Consider the following 12,997-nt stretch of genomic DNA (forward strand, 5'->3'; position numbering starts at 1 on the left):
TTTATTTGACAAGTGTTTTTTTTTTTCATGTTTTTGACCATATGACAATCTTCATCATTAGATAGTTTCCTCAGTTGTTGGAGCTGTAACTGATAACTCTAGTTAATGGACAGATTAAGGTAGCAACCTTACCATCTAATTCCTAGCAAGATAAAAGTGAACCACAGTTTAAAACATTTAAGAAGCAAATCTAGTTCATAAAATAAAGTCAATATGTTTATTGAATGTATTTACAATGTAGAATGTCCCTAAACAATGCTCAATGCTCATGTCAGTCTATAAATTCAAGTCAATTTCATTCCAAACTGCACAGAAACCTTGAGCTTACAGCAAAAAAAAAAAAAAAAAGCCAAATGCCTCCAGTCTTTCCCCCAACAAATCGTCCAATTCAAAATGAATCAAGGCAAACTACGGGGATTTACTGACAAATATTTTCAGTCATTCTAGACCTAAGCTCAGAAAGCAAAATATGAACATCTGAATTGAACATGCAGCAATTATACAAAACATTCAGGACGTAAAATGATATCTAACAATAACGAGAAGAACTGTAATTATGCAACTGAAGGTTATGGACATACCGGTCTGTACCAACTAAAGCCAGTCGCCATGAAAAACCTGAAGTTATTGCTTTGCATACAAAAGAGCTGTTAATGTGTGACACTTACAATAGGCTGTACTATGAAATCTTTAATCCAAACTTCATGCAATGAAGTTGTAGACAAGGAAGGTTGGTGTGTTGCAGTACTTGGTTGCAAACAGTTTCCCATCAGGTGTTGGATCAGAGAAGGCGATTTCCTCCTTGGTAAGATGACTGCCGTACATGAAGGTGTTCCTGAAAAAACATGGAAAATGTAAGTATCAGTTAACCCTTTAATTGCAGCTATTTTGACTATTGAATCATTGTCATTATAACAGTTTGGGATTATATCAATAGCAAAGTTTAGGAAATGAAATTAAATGAAATCCAAAAGCAAACCTTAAAATATTGACAAATTAATAAAGGAATAATCCACATTTTGGCTTTACTCATGGAATTAACTGTATGACATTGAAATGACCACAAAGCTACATTAAACAAATGTGTCTTTGTTGTGGTCATTGCTAAACACCACAGGTTTTACCTGGCTATGCTGACAACATGCTCATTTCTGCAGCACAAGTAAGGTGATACCAGTATACCTGACTGTGTCCAGCATGCGGGTTGCGATGCCCTGTCGTCTGGCCAGGCTGAAGACCCAGATCCGGCTGATCCCACACAGAGCTTGTTCTGGGATGGTGGAGCAGCACCAGGCTCGGTGTCGTTCCATGAAGTCGTCTTTAGTCATGTCCTTGTGTCGGTCCGGCTGTTCGAGAACTCTGTAAGCCTGAAAGAACACGGAGTAGTAGATAAAGTAGTAATAGCATACATACTAAAATAAGTAATAGCAGTAGAAGAGGAAGCAGGAATAGAAGAAGTGGTAGTTGTGAAAGTATTAGTACCTAAAGAAGCAGTAATAGGAGTATTATTAGGAGTTGTAGAATGAGTACTACTACTTCTGTTCCTCCTATTTTTATTGCCTTTACTATTACTTTGGAGTAAAAGGAGTAATGGTAGAAAGACTACTGTTTATCTACTCCTCCTAATGCTACTAATCTACTAGTTACTTATTGTACTATTACTCATCATCATCTAATAGTCCTAGGGTAATAGTAATAGGAGTAAAAATAGTAATAAAAGAGCACCCTTTCTATTCCTACTCTTCTTTTTATACTACTGCTTCTTCTATTTCTTTGACTACTCCTACAAATTACCAGATGTGATACCTTAGTTCTAGAATAGTAGTACTAGAATGAGTAACTACTCCTTTTCTACTCCTTCCCCTCCTACTAAATGGAAGTAGTAGTCTACTAGTACTAGAGTAGGAGTAGGTGTAATAGTCATAGTAAAAGGAGTACTAGAAGGAATAGAAGTAGAATACTTATATTATTACTCTTCCTTCTTTTCATACTACTCTTTTTATTACATCTACTCAAATTACTATTTCTTCTATTACTCTTTACTGCTCCTTGTCCATCTTATACTCCTCCTACTGCTACTACTTAGAAGTGGTAGTCCGCTAGTCCTAGAGTAGTAGTAAAAGAAATAGGAGTTGGGGCCTACCTGTCGGATGGGTTCAGCAACAAGACATCCAACCACCATGCGCTCTGTGTTGATGAACAGGTAGGTTTTGGCCTGTGTGGGTCTGCTTAGAGTCACCTGTTGGAAACCCAGCTCATTGTCTGCAACACGACGCACATCCTCAGCCTGCAACCACACACACACACACCGGGGGGGGAGACACAGACAGACATGACAGCAAAAAAAAAAAAAAAAAAGTGTGTACAGTTACTAAGTACTACACTTGGACTAAGTTCAGACTGTCTACACTGACTAATCTCTGTAGGAGTGATTGATCTTTGTACATTCAGCTTTTTCCTGACTAAAGCAAAGACACTGATACATGTGTAAGACTTAAGCTGCATTACTCCATGTGTTCAGACCCACACCTTTTTTATGGCGTATTTGGGATCATCTGGCATGACCAGGAGAATTTTTCCATCCCAGAACTCAGCCACCAGCCGTTCCTTCTTCCAGCCCTGGAAACACAACAGAGAAGAAGTTTCAGCCAAAACAAGTTCACCCCCAGTGAAACAAACTGCCTGAAGCTTTGGCAGATGATTTCTGAAAAATACCAAACCACTTCAAATACAAAACTAATTATATAATGTAGCTTGTTCAGGATGTATAAACCAACTTTACATCAAAACATTTCCATTTTATCATTCTGTTCAACCCATCCTGAAAAGCTGTTTGTCTCTTTTAGTTTATATTTTGTATAATCAGATAAAAGTACCACTACCAGCTGAGCACTGATGTAAAGAACTATTCACCCTCCCTCTGTGTTACTTGATTAAATTAAGAGTGCAGAAAGGTCGAAAGAGAGGCCATTTGACCTGAAATCTGATGGAGTCGAGGAAGCGCTGGTGAAACTGGGTGTGTTGGAAATTGTCCTCTGGACCATCAGCGCTGTACACCATTCCACATGAGCTGCATGTTGTGGCTCCAAACTGCTTCTGACCCGCATCCTGACGGGGGAAAATAACAGACAATACACAAAGCCAAATAAAAGAAGGGAGTTTGGCACTTTGGCATCAAAACATCTGACTTACTCATTTCCACTTAACCTCAACCCAACATATTTTTCTGCACATGCTATAGTTATGGGTAAATGTTTTTTGAAAGAACACATAGGGGTGAAGTTTTGCAAAGTGCTACATAATGTGTTGGCTAGCCAGTCTCTTTAATTATGCTTCACTAATGATAGTTTGTAGATAACTGGCTGAAGTATTCACAAAATATTTTACCTTTGTCTATAAACCTAATTAATGCATCACCAAACTCAAATGGCACCCAAATGTGTCTTTTTCCAAATCTATAAGATTATGTGATCTCTGTGCCCTCACAGCTGAGTTCAGCATTTTGTTTTTAAATTGCCAATGTTCCTTATTAAATGTTATTACAAAACTATTTTGGCATTTGTGCATTGATTTAGAAACAGTAATGTAAATCACACATTTTTCCACCTAACTATTAAACATCTACCAAAATGTGGGGATACAAAGCATATAATGATAAAACACAATGAACTTAACGTACGATGATGAGTTGGTCTTCATTGTCTTTATCTCTTCTCCTTCTCCCAGTTCGATCTTTAGCTGAAAGAGACTGTAGTGACGCCATCTGGCCCGAGGGGGTGCTGCAGGACACTGGAGGATGCAGAGCTGCATTTTTTAACCTGCAGGACAAAAATAACAGCACATATTGTAGTGTTGTCAGGTTTAACCTAAACAAAATCTCCATGCACCATATTAAATGTTCAAGTGTTGTTCACCAGACAAAACAGTCTCACCTCTTGGATGCAGAGCCAAAGATGGGGTACACCGCTGCAGGTTCTGAGGACAAAAACATTTAAATGGAACAAGATATTTTAAACAGACAGTGGTGACAAAGCTGCTGATGTCTCGAAGATTTTGATGTGTACTAGCTGAATGTCTCTATCATAATGGGACTGGCACTGTATATTTACCTTTGGGAGAACTGGAGGCAGCACAGGTGGGGCTTACATCACTCAGATCAAAGACAGACTCAGAGCCACCATCTGTCAGAGGATCATTCTGGGGAAAAAGTTCAACATTGTTAATGTTCTATATTGCAACTCTAGTTCAACTGTATGAACCCTTCTTTGCTGGGTCACTGGAGGTAAACTTGCAGGGCTGTACCAGAGTTTTAATGGATGAAACTGTAGATGCACGACTTTGTTCTGGAGTCCTTGTCAACACAATTGTCAGCTCCTTGGTAAGCCCATATTTCTCATGCAACATTTCAGCAGAGCTGAGGGAAGAAGATTAACAATTTTTTTTTTTCCTGTCTGAAGACTGCAACGATGCATTTTCATTTTGGAAGACAAAAAAAGTCAAACTTTGACACATCACCAAAGCACCTCAGTGACCGTGGAGTTTCAGGCTCTTGACCAACCGAATCCATCCAGTCTGCTGGATCAAACTTTGCCCTCTTCTTGGTGCTCATTTGGTTCTCTTCTGTCTCCATTGGCTGAACAGTCTGCAGAAACAACCAGGATAAAATATCAACTGCAAACCAGCAAACAAAATCATAACTTAAAATTTCTCATATACATTTAGACATATTTTCTCACAGTATCAAATCTGGTAACATTTGAACTACAACATCAAGCTGCACACTATTTTACACAGTAACAAAGTCAGTCTATAAAAACGTGTGACAATCAGTTATTCAGTTTTACAAGAGGACAGGATGTAGATAAAATTACAGGAATTACAGGTTGTATGTCCTGTTAATGCAAACAACAGCTGGAACGTAAGGTGGAGGATGTGTGGGGCAATGATCCATGCATAATGTAGCAATAGCATTCAGAATTTACTTCACGATACCTAACATCATGTTTAAATGGGGGCACATTTCAAAGTCTTCATTTAAAAGAAATACAGTATAAAACAAAACAGCACCTCTCCTCACCTGTTCAGGATGCTTCTGTTGCTTGTTCATTGCTGCTGCAGTCTGCTTTGGTTTCTCACTCTTCATCTGTGGCAAAGCTGCTTGACTTTTCCCCTGCACTGAATTTGGCCTGGGGCAGGATTTTGGTGTGGACTTCTTGTACATGGATGTAAGTTTCTTTCCAGTACCAAAGAATGCAGCTCCAACAAAGATCTTAGGTTTAGGCTTCAGGCTGCTGAAAGTGATGGTGACTGATTTCTTGGACTCCGCAGGTTTAGTTCTGTTGGCAGGAGCAGCAGCTGTGGTAGATGCTGATGTGCCCACGACACTGTTAAATTGAATGATTAGAAAGTCCAATTAAAGTTAAATTACAACTAAAATGCAGTACCTATGATGTCCAAAACCCAACGATGAGTGTCAGAAAACTAGAAGCACTGTGAATGAATTGTGATTCATAAGGAAACAGACCTGCTTTTAGGTTTTGGCAGCTTGACTGTCTTCACAGATGTTGTATAGCCTTTGATACCCATCTTCCTCACATTACTAGAGCCTGCAGACAACTTTCTTTGCTTGTTGCCTCTTTTTATGTTCTTCATATTCTTTTTCTCTGGCTTTTTGGCCGGGGAGGGAGGTGACGGCAGAGACTCCTTTATCGCCTTCCGCTCTAGAGGAGTGAGATAGATGGGCTTTTGCTTGCCATAAAAGGAGCTTGTAACCACAGAAGGTTTGTATGGAGACTGACGCGGCAATTTGGCTGGTGAGCCTAGATGAAGAGACAAACAGGTATGTTTTAGAAACCGCTAAGTAAAGATGCCAACCAATACCATCAGTCCAAAAAACATCTTTGTACACTGAACATCAAGCTTGACTTTCAGCAATCCAACCTACCTGCTGTTTTTTTGGGGGATTTCTGTGGCGAGGGACAGTTTTCCTTGTTGAGACGCACTGGCTTCTTCCTTGGGGACCTCCTCTTCATGGGGGACATCTCCTCCTTCATCCCCCTCTTGGCTGGGTGACTGGAGGTAGGGTACCAAAACATCAGTCACAATGAGGAAAAAGGTGCTTCTAGTTAGGGTTACCTATACCACAACCTAATTTGTGATAAGTTTGTTAACCCATGCAAGTAATACATTATGTAACTGTGCTGCGTCTATATAGAGATGATATCATGGTGTTTTGATAATAGAAGAATAAGACAAACATTTGCTGGTTGCAACTTTTCAAACATTAAGACTTGATGTGTTTCTTGGTCAAAGTGGGTTTCTAAGGGCTTTGGACAGACACTACAAGCAACCTGAACAGGTCACATTGCAGATTTGTCATTTTCAGAAACATTATCAAGAACATAACTGACAAATTACTGAAACCGAGCACTTGTAAAGCAGGATATACTACAGTGAATGGTATAAAATGAGAAACGTTATGAATATGGCTTACATTTGGGCAAAAGGACAAGAATCCTCACACCCTGTGTGTTCATACCTGTCAGAGTCCAGAGGGGAGAGCTTCCTCTTTCTGGTGGTAATGGGCATCATCTCACCTGCACACACACAATCACATTAGCAGCTCTTCAGAATAACATAGAAAATAACACAACAGGATGTTTATTAAATACTGATGCCAGAGTATCTTGCTTTAAATGATGCTAATTCAAGATTTAACGTGACTGTTCATGGAGACTGCAGGGAGGTCACCCCGGTAAATTACAGCCCCAGTCATGCACATCCACGAAGTTACTGACAGATATATTGATCCGGGCTCTCACTTCAAGGTCACGTCTGAAACTACTTCTAAAACGTTCTGCTCTCTGCACAAATGTGGATTATCGCGACATGAGCTTCGGTTAGCTTAGCGCTAACGTTACATGCTAGCTCAGCGCTTATACAGGTTGATATCAATGGCTAATTGGCGGGATGGCTAACCAGCGTTTACCAAGTTTGCTTCTGTCCGCAGCAAAAACGAAGAACGAAGTAAAGACGAGCTAATATCGACTAACGAACTGTTGCTAAAACTTTGTCATAGCTGACAGATTGTATTCCGAACAGTGACATTTGTCTGTGGGTTATTATTCGGACGAAAAAGGCGTCTTAACTCAATGCTCCCAGTAAGTAGTTAAATACGTCGTTAAGGTGAAAAACACATAAATCACAAAACTTAAAAACACACGTATCAAGTCATCTTACCGGACAAGTTCACGTCGCGTCACATTAAACGGTAAATGTTGGTAAAAAGCTGAGAATGTGGGATATTTTGCTGTTTCTTCTACCCGCGTTTCTACTCTGTGTTTTGAACAGCGCGCGAATGACTCTTACAAAAAAAGTACACCGGAAACGGATAGAGCAGTTCATAGAGTGGCGGACAGATGGAAACATTTCTGGTCCTAGCTTTCAAAATAAGAGTTTTTGTTTAGTAAATGGTGATTTATGAGAATGAGTATGGATGTGAACACTTTAGGCGTAATTATAATGTCACATGTAACCGCTGCAGACATAAAATTGTTTGGTTTTAACATTCTGAGATAAAACTACAGAGATTAGGGTTACAAATGCGTTTGCAAGACAACGACAAACCAATAAAGCTGCTTCTGATAAATGAAGTTCACTAAAGGCTATGCATTCACTACAAGTAGTTAAGAAAATAGCTATAAAAGAGTTGTAATTGTAATCTTGCAATATTAGTCTTATTTCAAACTTTTACTTTGCAGACAATGTTGTGTACTTCCTGTCCGGTACACGCTAGCTTTACGCAGCTAGAGAACAACTTCCCGGGTCAAATTGTGCATGCGAAAACTGGCAGCAGCACCGATCAGTTGGTTTACAGCTGATGATCTTTACCTGTGTTCATAACAAGCGTGTTAGCCTCAAAGTTTATGCACATACTGTTCATATTTAAGTTGCGAGTTTTTTTTTAAATAAAATGGTGTTTTACTTCACAAGTGCCGGTGAGTAAACACACTAGCAGTGCTAGCTAGTAGCTTAGTTAGCCAGTACTATTTCTTTAAAGCTGTATCGTTACGATTAAGTTAGTTAGTGTGTTTTTATGTTTTTATGCCTGTTCCTTTTATGTGTTATGTGCACTCTGATGTGGTTGTTTAACTCTTCTCTCAGTGGTGGAGCCTCCCTACACGTTATACATGGGAAAGGACAAGTATGAAAGTAAGATTTCTATATTTTACATTGGAGAAACATCCTTTCTGACACGTTTACATGCTGCCTTGTTTTTCTCTGTCCCTCAGATCATTGTATTTACACTCTTGAATCAGTACTGTCATGACACATAAATGATATCACATCAATTTTAAAATTACGGGATTGTTTTGCAGATGAAGATCTAATAAAGTACGGGTGGCCTGAAGATATCTGGTGAGATTTTCTGTATTTTTATACCTGGTAAAGATGGGATTTATTATTCTTAGCTGTAATGGCTAATTCTGAAGCACAGTTAACAGAAGAGAACAAAACAGTCTGAATATAACATTTTACAACTGAACTGAAAAATGTCTATTTCCTTCACATTCAGGTTTCATGTGGACAAACTGTCTTCAGCTCACGTTTATCTGAGATTACCAAAGGTAAGAAGTAAACAATAAACTCGACACTCAATTGTACACAATCACTGGGTAAGAAGGTAGGATTATCAGATTGCTGCTGCTGATTGATCTGGGCATATCTTTTCTAGGGTCTGACCATAGATGATATTCCCCCAGAGGTGCTGATAGACTGTGCACAGCTTGTGAAAAACAATAGCATCCAAGGTAAAGTTTAGCTTCAGAATAACTTCACGTCGCTTGTAGAATGAGTTATGAGATCTGGGTTTAAGAATGACTCTGTTGCTGTCTTGGTTTGGTTAAACCAGAAGGATCATTATAACAGCTGATCAAAGTGCATCAGATCCACTACATTTAAAAAAAAATCCACAAAATATCCACATATACTGCTGTTGTTTTTGACACATACTTATTGCACTTTGTCTTCACTGTATATTAGCCTTATTGTGCTTTGTGATGTCAGGCTGTAAGATGAACAACATCAACGTGGTTTATACACCATGGGCCAACCTGAAGAAAACTGGGGACATGGACGTAGGACAGATTGGCTTCCATCGACAGAAAGAGGTAAGTAAACTGTAACCAAAATAAAAACACTTCATTTGTACAGTATATCAAGGATGTAACAAAAACTTTGAACAACCCAGACGTCTTGGTGGAGAGGTGTATTATCAAACTTACATTTTTATACTTACATAAATGAATGGCTTTTCACAGGTAAAGATCGTGGCAGTGGAAAAGAAAATCAATGAGATTGTAAACCGTCTGGAGAAAACTAAAGTAGAACGCTTCCCCGACCTGGCAGCAGAGAAGGAGTCGAGAGATAGAGAGGAGAGGAATGAAAAGAAAGCTCAACTCCAAGAACAGAAGAGGAGAGAGAAGGAAGAGCAGAAGAGGAAAAAAGAGATGGAAGAACTCAGGTACATCTGCTCTTTGAATGATTGAATGATCAAGATCATATATGTTCATGCAATAAACATTTGCGACCTCACGCTACAACAGGTTATTTTGAGAACACTGCATACATGCTGCTATTATTATTGTAGTATTATCAAAATCAATGTTTTGGTTTCTTTTTCCAGGAGCTATTCAACACTGATGAAGTCTGAAAACATGCAAACTAATGAGGTCAGTCAGTCTTACCGTGCTATAGAAATTGTTTTAGCATTGTAAAACAATAGAACAATGGATGTCATTCCGAAGATATGTGTCCTTCACTGGATGTCATTTACAGGATGGCTATGATTCAGATGACTTCATGTAAGAGGTGTAGACCAGGCAGAGAGCAGACAGATTCCTCCAACACTCAGATCTGCTGTTCAGATGCTCCCCAGCTGCTTTTGCTTGCCGTAACTCTGCAGTGACATGTGGGACAAAAGACAAAAAACAAATGGATACCTTTTGCTTTTGGAAATTGAACAGAAAGTGAACCATTGTGGGAAAAGCACTCAGACGTCTTCCACATACTGACTGGTTCAGATGCTGCTTTTAGACCAAACCCAGCTGTCGGACCTCTTCATCACAGGATGACACCTGAAGAACACAGGACAACAGGAATAACAAGAGGGTCACTTTAGGGAGAAACAATCAAACCTCAAGTTTTTGATTGGGTTTTCACTGCCATGTCAGCTGATGTATGCTAAAACTAGAGGCTGTAAACTATAACTACAGATCTAAAGACTACAATACTCACTTTTATCATGTGTTCTGTTCTCTGAATGTGAGATTTTGTTGAATACTTTTCAATGTATGAGTGATAAACTCACTAAGCAGTAATTGGCACCACATTAAAGAGTTTCTTGTTTTGTTAAAAGTGTCCAGTACTTTCACATATGATCAACAATCGACTTGTATGAACAGTTTTACATATAAAGGCAGCATTACTTTACACCTGCAGATTTGTGTCTGCAATTTTGCAATACTCAGTAGATACAATGCTTTTATTAACAAAACTGAAACATTTTTCAGGTTTAAGATAAACTATAAAGAGTAGATTAGGGCACTTGGTTGCAAATGTTTTATGTTTGTATTTCCCCTGTAGGTGGCAACATCAACACATCTACACCATAGATGTGTCGAGTATCTGCAGGTGTGAAACGCTGATGATGGTGCTTTTTTTAAAAAAAAATTGCTGTGTCTGACAATGGCTGAACAGCTGGACCTGTGGAAGATCTGTAGCCTGTTAAATGTGGAGAAAATTTGCAAAATGCTGTTGTTGAGATTTACAATTCTGTGAGGTCCTCTGCATGTAAAAATACTAAATAAAATTTTAAAATAGTTTCACTTAATTTGATCATGCAGAATTTTGGGATAATTTCAATGATTTAGCTCATTTGTATCAATTTTTATTATGTTCTGTTTCTGCTCCAATATTTAAATTCAGAATCACAATATAAAGATGGCTGTTACATGACAGCAATCCCAAAGGACTGCAGCAAACCTTTTGAATACTAAATCTATACCAGTAAATTAGTGGTGTTGAGATATTTATATATTTTAGATGATCTGATATCCAGCTGCTTTGAGTGGAGGAAAATATACTAAAATAAATGTCTTATTATAATGTCCAGGTGCTACTCTAAAAACTACACCTCTCCCTTTATTGTTTTGTCTAGAAATCTCTACCACACTGAAATATGTTGATCTCAATTGATAAAATAAATTATGAATCTGTAACAATACTTTGATATTATATATTCAATACTTTGATATTATATATTACATTTTTCTTCACGTTTCCTAAATGTTCAAAATTAAGAAAAAAGCTTCTTGGAGGATGCGGGCATCGATCCCGCTACCTCTCGCATGCTAAGCGAGCGCTCTACCATTTGAGCTAATCCCCCGCATTTACCTGAACTCCATGTTATCCCTTATATACAAAAACCTGCCATTCAAGCACTAGCGTTGACCAAATGAAAACAAATACAGCCCCTGCGTGGGAAGAGACTTAATTATGGCAAGTCCACACAGCAGTAGCTAACCGTGCTTGTCCGACTTCTGCCTTCACTTGGCTTCTTCCCTCCAACGAGACTAAGGATTTTACAAGATGAGACTCAGTATTATTTTCAACCAAACCATACTACTGAGCAGTCGCATGGCTCAGCGACCTTTTGGTAAATGCAGTCACTGAGCCGTCACAGAAAATGGAAAACTACTTCCCATAAAGACAAATTAAGGCGGAAAAATGTAGAGCTGGAGGATGCGGGCATCGATCCCGCTACCTCTCGCATGCTAAGCGAGCGCTCTACCATTTGAGCTAATCCCCCTGCTGGAAACACTGCAGTTCGGTTAATTTGCTCAGGACTAAAAGCAGAATTTACAGAGTGGCAGCTTCTTCCAGCTGTTTTGGTTATTTTTCACGCCACACTGTTTGCTCTGGTCCAAACCAGCTGAAACGAACCAAAATGCAGTCACGTGACAACACCCGCTTCAACGTATAGGTTATATGATAAAATTAAATAAGTTTCGAGAAAACGAGAAAAAGAAAACCGGCTGGAGGATGCGGGCATCGATCCCGCTACCTCTCGCATGCTAAGCGAGCGCTCTACCATTTGAGCTAATCCCCCGGTGTCACATCCGCATATATAGACACGTAATATTCATGAATATTTACTCTATTTAATATTTACTTTATCTAATTTAATCTATTTCCACTCAACGTATAAAGACTAGCTTGGTTTCCTACAAAAATCTTTCACCCAGCAGCAAAAATATTCACTAAAGGAATTATAGGAATAGATATAAACTCACCGTATCGAAAGTTGGCGTGACGGAGCCCAGTAGGTTAGTTGATTTCATATTATTTCGACTTTGCCTTTCTTGGGCCCACACAATTGGGCATCACCATGCTCCAAGGCGACCATGATAACAGCTCCACGATGGTGCCACATTATCTGCGTGGATTCCAAGACCAGGTTTGGTAAATTAGCTGAAAACATGGACGCTCGTGTCATTAGCTTTTGAACAATGGACCTGCCTTGTGTGATTGGTAGAAATAAAAAGGATTTAAGTCGTGTAATTGGTCGCGGAAACATGTACTCTGTCATGTCATGGCTTTTGAAAGATGAAGCTAGCCCTGTCATTGGCTGGGTTTGTGCAGACACCTGCTGTATTGTTTTGCTTAAGGAGTGTTGAGATTTCTCAGCATAAATGACACACTAGTTTTGTGTTTCACCCACTCGAGTCACTACAAACTGCAGTCAAAATAACTTAAACAATATATCCAATGCTCATAATAGTACAAAAATTAGCCAAATAGAAAACTTGGAGGATGCGGGCATCGATCCCGCTACCTCTCGCATGCTAAGCGAGCGCTCTACCATTTGAGCTAATCCCCCAATACAGAGGTACTATACGAAGATACATTATGATAAAGGTAGCGCTAGCTCTATTGG

At 39.1% G+C, this 12,997-nt stretch overlaps 2 protein-coding genes and 4 non-coding genes across 6 annotated transcripts; 1 reads left to right on the plus strand and 5 right to left on the minus strand.

The window, feature by feature from the left end:
- Positions 1 to 268: 268 nt before the first annotated feature.
- On the minus strand, positions 269 to 7,364 carry esco2 (establishment of sister chromatid cohesion N-acetyltransferase 2). Its single transcript, XM_026317954.2, has 15 exons — positions 7,240 to 7,364; positions 6,539 to 6,596; positions 5,945 to 6,072; positions 5,525 to 5,819; positions 5,078 to 5,384; positions 4,524 to 4,642; positions 4,303 to 4,414; positions 4,110 to 4,197; positions 3,933 to 3,975; positions 3,680 to 3,818; positions 2,977 to 3,108; positions 2,530 to 2,619; positions 2,144 to 2,287; positions 1,183 to 1,367; positions 269 to 835 (listed from the first exon to the last, which is right to left on the minus strand). Exons 2-15 carry the CDS (start codon positions 6,589 to 6,591, stop codon positions 703 to 705), a joined length of 1,968 nt encoding a protein of 655 aa, XP_026173739.1. The 5' UTR covers positions 6,592 to 6,596; positions 7,240 to 7,364; the 3' UTR covers positions 269 to 702.
- Positions 7,365 to 7,816: 452 nt separating this feature from the next.
- Positions 7,817 to 10,416, plus strand: ccdc25 (coiled-coil domain containing 25). Its single transcript, XM_026318617.1, has 9 exons — positions 7,817 to 7,997; positions 8,164 to 8,211; positions 8,379 to 8,418; positions 8,576 to 8,627; positions 8,735 to 8,810; positions 9,067 to 9,170; positions 9,321 to 9,523; positions 9,686 to 9,731; positions 9,838 to 10,416. Exons 1-9 carry the CDS (start codon positions 7,973 to 7,975, stop codon positions 9,865 to 9,867), a joined length of 624 nt encoding a protein of 207 aa, XP_026174402.1. The 5' UTR covers positions 7,817 to 7,972; the 3' UTR covers positions 9,868 to 10,416.
- Positions 10,417 to 11,373: 957 nt separating this feature from the next.
- Positions 11,374 to 11,446, minus strand: trnaa-agc (transfer RNA alanine (anticodon AGC)). The gene has a single exon. It is a non-coding gene; the product is annotated as a tRNA-Ala (tRNA).
- A 350-nt stretch (positions 11,447 to 11,796) lies between these two features.
- On the minus strand, positions 11,797 to 11,869 carry trnaa-agc (transfer RNA alanine (anticodon AGC)). The gene has a single exon. It is a non-coding gene; the product is annotated as a tRNA-Ala (tRNA).
- Positions 11,870 to 12,096: 227 nt separating this feature from the next.
- trnaa-agc (transfer RNA alanine (anticodon AGC)) lies at positions 12,097 to 12,169 on the minus strand. The gene has a single exon. It is a non-coding gene; the product is annotated as a tRNA-Ala (tRNA).
- A 698-nt stretch (positions 12,170 to 12,867) lies between these two features.
- On the minus strand, positions 12,868 to 12,940 carry trnaa-agc (transfer RNA alanine (anticodon AGC)). Its single transcript has one exon. It is a non-coding gene; the product is annotated as a tRNA-Ala (tRNA).
- Between the last annotated feature and the right edge of the window lie 57 nt (positions 12,941 to 12,997).

The sequence above is a fragment of the Mastacembelus armatus genome, chromosome 24, assembly GCF_900324485.2.
Source record: "Mastacembelus armatus chromosome 24, fMasArm1.2, whole genome shotgun sequence".
Classification (NCBI taxonomy): Eukaryota; Metazoa; Chordata; class Actinopteri; order Synbranchiformes; family Mastacembelidae; genus Mastacembelus; species Mastacembelus armatus.